Source organism: Cydia amplana, chromosome Z, assembly GCF_948474715.1.
Source record: "Cydia amplana chromosome Z, ilCydAmpl1.1, whole genome shotgun sequence".
In the NCBI taxonomy this organism is placed as follows: domain Eukaryota; kingdom Metazoa; phylum Arthropoda; class Insecta; order Lepidoptera; family Tortricidae; genus Cydia; species Cydia amplana.
In genome coordinates, this window is record NC_086096.1 from 19,186,234 (window position 1) to 19,196,234 (window position 10,001).

Here is a 10,001-nt window from a genome sequence, read left to right on the forward strand (position 1 = left end):
TAAACCGATTGATGTCCAATACAAATTTAAAGCCTGGAATTAATGAAAATCTTTTCAACCAACTAAAAGAAAAAAATAAAAAAATGAAACCAGCCCTAGTAGCACGGTCGCATTTTTATCGTTTATCACCATGCCTGTCACGTTCTAACAAGTATGTAAGTGCGAAAGTGACGGGCATAGTGATAGTCGATAAAAATGTAACCGTGCTGAGCCCGCAGACGACAAACTTTGCATTCCATTATTTGATGAGATGTCCATAGCTCCGCATTTCGACTATAATTTGAGAAAGGATTCCATTGCTGGTTTTGTCAGCAATGGAGAGGAAACAATAAAAAAATCTGACCATGCGTTAGTATTTATGATACAGGATTTTCGTAAGGTAATCCTATAGATAGGTTAGGTTACTTCTGAGTTTTTCTTTAACACATACACCCTTATTTAATCACAATGACAATAACGGTTAGTGGTAAGTAGAAAGTCAGTGGTAACTAAGCACTCAAATTAAAGCTGCTGTCATTAATACCTACACGCATTGCCAATCACGTACGTCAGCAGCCAGGGTGCCACCAGTTGCTAAGCAGTTGTTATTTCAATGGTAACTAAGCATCAACATTTTACCTGTTTAACTTTTAAAAAAATACTGTAGCAGCTACGAATTGACACCTCCTTTCTTAAAGAAGTATTTTATCGTCAAGTGTCAAACTTAGACGATAAATAAGTAGCTTCTACGAGAATGATCGGTTTTTATTTTAACTGTCATAGGCGGCCGTTCTTCCAAACCGTAGAGCACATATATGTTAATATATATTTATTTAGCCCGCTTATTGTACTAAAATATACTATATAGTACTAAAATACGATGCTCCGAATCGATCAAAGAACGAAGGAGAAAATAATTAAATTGAAAGAGGCTGGTCTAGGTGTTACTGATAGTTCACTGTCCCAATCTGACATGTAAACCTTATGGCTTTGTAATAGAGACTAGCCGTGGCCCCACGTGAGGGCAGTAAAGGTGGTAAACATATCCAACCACGTGAGGGCAGTACAAGTTCCCGCGTGGCCAGAGGCGCCTCGCATCGTCGCGCTCCTCCTGCACCATTGTGGCGCGCCATCAGCTGGACGCGAGGGCGCAGCACGCGCGCCGTCTGGGTGAAATGGAAAACGAGCTGAGCGTCGTCAAAATCAAATCGTTGATAGCAAAGAGCCATACAATGTCGATTCATCGTTACGATAATTGCACGGGTTTTTGTTGCAATTTCCTATATCTTCTTCGATTAAGTAAATCGTTAACGGTATTAACATAGGTAGGTACCTACACTGTCAATCCGTCGTTTTGATCGGTCTGTAACGACGAATTGTAAACATGAATCGTACCATGAATGAAACCCTTATGCACGCTAGTGTCATTGTAAAATAATTAGTAATTGTTAACCTGGCGCCACGAAAACACCAGAAGTCGTTTCCTTCCACGTGTTTTGCACTTATTTCTTAGATTTGTATACATATATGTCGGAGTGAGACACCAGAAGGACGTATTGCAGCGTTACAGTTCATAGTTAGACGCCTGTATAAAGTCGATTAGTAATGTTTTGCTACGTATTATTTGCTTGTAACGGAATAATAAACTTGCGTAGAGAGTAACGCCACCATCTATTGGCGTATTGTTGAACTAAGATGACAGGTAGAAGGCTTTGGAACGTCAAGAGGTGTATCTTGAGTGAACGTAGGCACGAGTTGGCATTTTTGTCGTTATATTGGTAGACTGGTCAGGCAGGTTTACCAACTTGAATTGGAGGTGGGAGCAGTTGGCTCCGTCGCTGGGACTTTATTCCTTCTTCTTGATCGGACCGCGCTAGAGATCGGACGTTAGCCAAGCTCGTGCCTAATTCGCTACATTCCTGAAGGCTTATACCTGAAGGATTATTCTGAAAGCTTATAGATTCTCACGTTCTTTAACCGTTTAGCTAAGTGTTTTATTCCAAGTGTTATTTTTATTTCTTATGTGCCATTAGAAGCTTACTTTTGTAAAATAAAGAAACTATGTGTTGTAGAGACTAGCCGTGGCCCCACGTGAGGGCAGTAAAGGTGGTAAACATATCCAACCACGTGAGGGCAGTAAAGGTGTTAAACATATCCAACTAAGTATGACTCCTATCTCTTTATTTTGTTGGTTGGACTCATGATCCGCAAGAACTGTGCCTTCTTTTCTATAGATGTATGCGATAAAAACATCACTGACATGCATAATACAGGGAGGCCAAATAAGAGGTAATACACTTTATTTTTGAAATTTTATTCTATAACACATAAAAAATATTAAGTATTCCTTGTTAAATATAATATGTAGGGTCAGCAATTACACATGGAAAATAATGTCAGACAAATATCCACCTCTAGCACATGGCAGATGCGAACCCTTTTCATCGCGTTTTTCATCACTTTTTCACACATTTCTGGCGTTATCTCAGCGACAGTGTTTCGAATATTTTGTTTTAATTGCTAAAGGTTCGTTGGCCTATTAGCATAGACACGTCCCTTTAGATAGCCCCACAGAAAAAAGTCAGGAGCTGTTAAATCAGGCGATCTTGGGGGCCAGTCAGTGTCACCGTTTCTCGAAATTAATCGACCGGGAAACGTTATTTTTAATGTTTCTATTGTTTTTAATGATTAAAACACGTTGTTCCGTCGTAAAACGCTCCATAATAAATTTGCCGTATCTACACAAACTAATTTTCATGCAATAACTGTCATATTTACCGCCAAAATAAAATGGCGGCAAAAAAAAGTTGTATACCTCTAAGTTGGCCACCCTGTATAAGTAATATGCTAACTGTTGACCATAGGAATGACGAATTTTGTTTTTACAACTTAGTATAACCTAGCAGTAAACATCAAATGGCATTCCGCACAGGAGTAATGTAAGGAACGCCCACTGCGGGTTTAAACCTACAACGTCCTGTTAGAAAGTCGTACATACGCTATATGTGATACAAAATTATATAAACTAATGCGAAATTAACATAAAATCAGAAGACACAAATTAATAATAGAAATGAAACCCAAAAAAAAGTAATCTCTAGGTGCGTGCGACAGATATTTGAACCCGCGATCTCTGCTTTGAAAAGCTAACGCCTGTTACTAAGACCACAACGTGCCAATTGACAATTGGCTCTAAATTCGTCTTCAGTTAGCTTTCGCTTTGTGTCATTACGATTCTGCTAAAAGAAATAAAATAGTTAGCAGTAAGTTGACCGAGAGGCCCCTGTCAAATGGTTGAAGAGCAAAACGTGAGATAGATGTATGTGATGATAAGACTGCTTTCGATGATTGTCAAAACCTTGGAGGATACAACTAAACGGAGTAGCCATTAACAGGCTTTCCCCTCTGTCGAAAATAGGCGGCCAACGGTCATACACAATGTATGGCCTGACGTTTATCTGACATGGCTATTTTTACGTTACGCATACATTTGACGTTCCCCTCCCCCGCAAAAATCGGCAGACTGTTTTGTACAGAAAATTACAGACATGGCGTCTCCGTTTGATTATATCCTCCAAGGTCAAAACAATTTACCTGAAATTAGCATGGCTATTTTTCATTCAATATTCGACCATACTTGTATGCTTTAAACGTCTATTTTCCATATTGTTTAGATATATTTGACCGCTGACCGCTTAGATACCAGTGTTTTTTGACAGCTAATAGTATCGATGACTTGTTGTAAGTGTAGAAATTAATTAATAATGACTGTTAAGATATTTGTGACACGTTGAGCGCTCACAAGTAAATACTACCATGACAGTCAACAACTTTTTGACAGTTTAAACGTTTACCTCTGTTTGAGCACCTGGAGTGTATAGCGACTTCTGCTGCTGACTGTCCATAGGCGCATTTCGATTATAATTTGAGAAAGGTTTCCATTGCTGGTTTTGTCAGCAACGGAGAGGAAACAATAAAAAAAATCTGGCCATACGTCAGTATTTATGATAAGTAGGTACAGGATTTTCGTAAGGTAATCCTATAGATAGGTTAGGCCAGCGCGGCAATTCCGCCAGCCTTCTTGGCACCCTGCCACAAGGCACGGAGCTGGAGTCAGTTTTTAGGGTTCCGTAGCCAAATGGCAAAAAACGGAACCCTTATAGATTCGTCATGTCTGTCTGTCTGTCCGTCTGTCTGTCCGTCCGTATGTCACAGCCACTTTTCTCCGAAACTATAAGAACTATACTGTTGAAACTTGGTAAGTAGATGTATTCTGTGAACCGCATTAAGGTTTCTAATATCATTTTTTTCTAAACTGAATAGTTTGCGCGAGAGACACTTCCAAAGTGGTACAATGTGTGTGTCCCCCCCCCCCCTGTAACTTCTAAAATAAGAGAATGATAAAACTAAAAAAAATATACGATGTACATTACGATGTAAACTTCCACCGAAAATTGGTTTGAACGAGATCTAATAAGTAGTTTTTTTTAATACGTCATAAATCGCCTAAATACGGAACCCTTCATGGGCGAGTCCGACTCGCACTTGGCCGCTTTTTTTATTTAAAATTTTAGTTTATGTAGTTAATCGTAGTTGTAGTTTTTAATTTTAGTTTATAATTTTTTGCTTCATTCCGATTATCATTAGTCATAATTATGAAACCGTTAACTTAACAGATGGCTAAAAAACATTTTCGTCTTTCCATCGTCATTAGCTTTAAACCGATTGATGTCCAAAACAAATTTAAAGCTTGGAATTAATGAAAACCTTTTCAACCAATTAAAAGATAAAATTAAAAAAATGAAACCTGACGACAAACTTTGTATTCTATTATTTGATGAGATTTCCATAGCTCCGCATTTAGATTATAATTTGAGAAAGGATTCCATTGCTGGTTTTATCAGCAATGGAGAGGTAACAATAAAAAAAACTGACCATGCGTTAGTATTTATGATACAGGATTTTCGTAAGGTAATCCTATAGATAGGTTAGGTTTGTTTTATGGCAATCCTGAAAAGTTACACGTTTCTGAGAAAAACCAAATTATGACGAACGTAAATGCGGACAAACAAATACATTGACTTTAAATTTTATGGGAAACAATAGAGACCCTCTCGAGCGAGACATTCCACAACCAGAACTAGTCCTATCTGGTTTTGTGTTTTGTAGAAGTCAACGTTTTTTTCAAACAAAGCCATACCAAATAATTACAAACTGGACAAATTTACTGTCTAGGGTGGGACTTGAACCCACGACCACGATCACTAGTACAGTGCTCTGCCATCTGAGCTACCAAGACCGTACCCAATTTAGCGAATATTCGCTGTACTATGATTAGAGCACTGTACTAGTGATCCAGTGGTCGTGGGTTCAAGTCCCACCCAAGACAGTAAATTTGTTCACTTTAAATTTATTTCGAAGCTTAATAGCATCGTTCGCAGACGTATTTGCTTAATAAAAAATAAAAGCCATACGCCAATCTTGATAAAAACGGTTTTGAAGCTTCATTATTTTAAGAAACTGTACAACACGGCATAGAAACCGCTGTAAAGTCTCGTAAAACTAGCTTGCTCTTGAGGTACAGTACAGTCGTGACTTTCATTTTCGTAAATAAGTACAAACACATAAGTAAAAACACTCCTTTCTGAAACTCAACAAGAATCGAAACAATTATCTGGCACGTTGATCGCATGAATATCATTGTAGGTATATGCATTGGAGCCATTCCAAATTTCAGAAACATTACCTTTTCTTCGGACTAAATACTTTGCACGAATATATTATATTCACATCCCAATAAGTACAATGTGTTGTTTGTACTAAGTTACAGTAGGTAAGTTACGAAGCACCTATGGCATTATCTTCTGAGGGTATTTTACAACTCCCTCTAATGCTCCCCGGGCAAGCTATAAAAGTAAATTATGAGCCAAGCTCGTCTCGAATCTGGTCTTTTGTCGTTCCAGATTTATATGTCACATTAGCCGGAGACGTTGGTACTTGTCAGATAAAACTTTGTTTATGTGGATAGTCGACTTTACGTTAGTCCAATAGTTTTTACAGATGTCTTATTATGTTTCCCAAAATAAAGATATATGATATATCATCAGTGATTATTTACAAATCTTATTAAAGTGAATATTTGCAAAATATTAAGATTATAAAACAAAGTATTAATTAATGTAATCGATACACAATTTAATATGTATAAGGAGTGGTCCGGAAAAAAAGTAGCAGCACATTATGTGGATTTTTCATTTTATTTTGTAATAATTTGCAAGCAGTTCATTTCTATAGTGATCTGTAAATAGATACTATTCTTTGCAATTAAATACACTCGTATTTAATATAAAAGGGTGAATTGTAGTATTCGCGTTTTATATTAGGTACATCTCTCATGACACTTTTTGAATAGTGTCTTTTGAAGGAAATTATAAGGTATTTCTCATACACATCGTTTTTTCTATAAGTTTGATAAGCGAATTAATACATTATTAAATTATTTTTCGTCCTATATATTTTTTTTATTATTTGACTTCACTTTGAGGTAGTTTCATGGAATTTCTACTTTTGTATATTTGCAATTTTTACAGAGATTTGTCTTCCATAGAAAAAACCTGTGTCATAGGTTCGATTGGAGAGACTTCCTAACTAACCAAGATAAATTCCAGTTTATTGGAATAGCTTATTCGTTAGATGATGTTCTTAAAAGCATAAAAAAGGTTATGAAACTGGAACTTCATTTGTGGCATTGTAGAAAACGACCAACATAATATTATAGATTTTAAAAAGAACTGAAAAGTAACTGTATTGACTTTTTTCAATCCCCACTCCTAACCAACCCAACAAGTTCCAACCGCCATATTCTGTCCTCATTCCTTTTTCGTGCGTGGCAATGAGCACACCTTCGCAAAAATGCCAAAGCCTAAACGTAGTACTCGCGAAAAAATCGAAAGATATAAAAGGAAACTTCATGATTTAGAAGTTAAAAGTGACGATAAAAAACTTCGTAAACGTCAAGTTAGATCTTCAAGTGAGTCTGATGTCAGTGAACAAGGTAAGACTCATAATTATTATTTTCATAATGAAAGTGCAGTAATATTTTATTGTCTACCCTCTATTAAATTAAATAATGTCGCGGTTAACTGCGAGTTAACTGTGACGGTCGGGATCGACTGCGAGTCGATTTTGATTATAAAATAGTGCACATAGGTGCAATACACTCATACATTCAGTATTTTTGTCACGGTTAACTGCGAGTTAACTGTGACGAGATCAACTGCGAGTTGATTTCGATTAACATATTATACAAATACGTGCAATCTACAATAGATATACACGTTTATCACGGTATTGTCTGCGAGACAATATTGGTTGGTGGTAATAACAACCTCATAAGGTTCTAACAATGATTTAATTATATTTTTAGGTGAAAATCACCTGCAAAACCTAGACCACGATCTAGACGTTGAAAATATGGATTACGATCCTGGCGTATATGAAGAGGGGACTTCTCCAGAGGAAGCGCTCGTCCCGGCTGCGGCCGCCATACCAGTCGCACCAGTTGAACCGTCCGCGCCGATACTTGATCAAGTTGACGCTCCCGCGCAGCTCACGCCTCCTGCCACAGATTTCACTGAGCCGCCTCTGGACCCCACGCTACTTGCAGCGCTCGGTGAATCCACCTCCGATACGCCTGAATACGGAACAAGTGTTCACGATAGATGTTGTTTTTATTATTTATCAACGACTTGCCCAACGTTACTAAAAATCGTACGGTTCTCTTTGCTGATGATACAACTATCTTAGTTACAGGAAATGACAGCGATACCTATCAAGACAGACTAAACTTGGCATTAAACAATGTTATGAAATGGTTCACTATGAATCAACTCATTGTTAACTTAAGCAAAACAAAATTTATGCAGTTCTACCTGCCACAGTCAAAGCCAAAAGAGATTGTACTAAAATATGAGAATCTTCCATTACAAGAAGTAATAGAAATTAAATTTCTTGGATTGACATTAGACTGTCATGGAAGCTGGAAAGCACATACAAATAATCTTTGTAAAAACCTAAGTAAATATGTTTATGCTCTTAGGAAAATCTCAACTATGTCTTCCCAAAAAACTGCACTCTGTGCGTATCATGGCCAAGTATCTTCTATCTTGAGATATGGTTTACTGCACTGGGGAAATTCTTGTAATAAAAATGACGTATTTATTCTACAAAAAAAATGTGTTCGATCTATTGCAAGAGCAAGATATGATGATAGTTGCAAGCCTCTGTTCAATAAACTTGATATCCTAACTCTCCCCTCTATGTTTATATTGGAAGCGTGCATATTTGTCAAAGAAAATATCCATCTCTTTAGAAAAATTGAAAAAAACTTGCCCCGTAATCATCAAAATAAGTATGAGATACTCCCAAAAATCCCTGTAAAAACCGCCTATTATAATAAAAGCTTATACGTAATGGCTGCCAAATTATTTAATAAATTACCTGACTCAATTAAAGATCAGGATGCAAAGGCGTTTAAAAAATCTTTAGTATGCATATTGAAAAAGAAGATGCCTTACAATATAAATGATTTTTTTGATATAGATTTCTCAACCACTTTGTAATACGATAGTTGATAGCACTTGCCTTATCTTTTCTTCTTAGGTAAAACTAGGCTAAAAAGGAAAAATATGGCAATTAAAAACATTGTAAATAGTTAATATAGATATTAGTTAATATAGATTTTAAGTAAACAAATATTGTACGCCTGACAGGCAAATTATAGTGAGTCCACTAAAATACATATTATGTAATCCACCCTTCTGTAATACCTATAATTATGCAATAAATGATTATCTTATCTTATCTTATCTATAGTCTTGCCAATTTATGGCTACCTATTTTGAAGAAAGGTTTGGCGAAAGAAAATAAGGACACACTCCTTAAGGGATATTTAATTCCTAATAATTGTAAATTATTACAAGCGTCAAAGCTCAACGCCGAGATATCAGCCGCTGTAATAGAGGTAGTACGTGGTCGTGACAAAAAATATGTTGCCGTCCAACAACAACTCGGTCAAGGCATAGCAGCTGTAAGTCGGGCCATGGATGTCCTTTTAAAGACCGAAAACAAAGTTGAAGCCCTCAAATATTTGAGTGACGGATGCCGCATACTCTCTGATGCGCATAATTTCTTTACTAAGGACCGAATAAAATTAATTACGCCAAGCTTAGAGAAAAATTTTCTTCACGTGATTCAAGACGCCGAGCGGGATGAATCCCTCTTTGGCAATACTTTATCTGAAAAGATTAAAGCTAGTAAAGCTATCGAGCGTCAAGGTCAACAAATCAAAAAGACTGTCAGTGCACCAAAGCCTGGCACTTCTAATTCGACGAACACTCGGGCCTTCACAGCACAGGGAAACTGGTCCGGTCCTCCCCGTTATTCCTCGAACAGGGGGGGGGGGGGGCGAGGAGGGTATCGCAGGACGAATCCGACGCGTCGCCCGTACGTCAACAGAGCTGCCCCGACACGGCAACCAGCGCCGACCAAGTCGCAAGCGCCAGCACAACAATAGCCCAGGTACATGCTGGTCGATTAGCACAATTTTACAATTGTTGGTCTAAGGTTACTAATAACCCTAAGGTTTTATCCTGGATAAAACACGGACTGGAAATACCGTTGTGTAAGGCTGTGCATCAGCCTTTGGTACCTAAAAATGTTTTGACGCCAGAAGATACAAAAGAAATAAGTACAGCAATTAATAAATTAATTAGCTTAGGAGCCATCAAAAAATGCGACCATAGAAATGATCAACTAGATTTTGCCCCGTGCGGGGGCCCGAGGACCCCGCGGTATGCGTGTTGTATTGTTGTTGTTGGTGCTGTTGTTGATGTGTTGTTGTTTGTGCTGTAGTTTTGTTTTCCAAAGGGAAAAAGAAATAAAGTTGTACTTTTGCTAGAAAGAAAAGGTCCGCATGCGAGCACTTCATTCCCGCAGCTCGGCCTTCGGCCTCGCGTGCTTGG

The 10,001-nt window shown here is 37.7% G+C and overlaps 1 protein-coding gene across 1 annotated transcript; it reads left to right on the plus strand.

Annotated features, from left to right (window-relative positions):
• Positions 1-6,891: 6,891 nt before the first annotated feature.
• Positions 6,892-9,786, plus strand: LOC134661619 (uncharacterized). The gene is made up of 4 exons (XM_063517760.1): positions 6,892-7,033; positions 7,406-7,651; positions 8,078-8,132; positions 8,854-9,786. Exons 1-4 carry the CDS (start codon positions 6,892-6,894, stop codon positions 9,551-9,553), a joined length of 1,143 nt encoding a protein of 380 aa, XP_063373830.1. The 3' UTR covers positions 9,554-9,786.
• Positions 9,787-10,001: the final 215 nt, after the last annotated feature.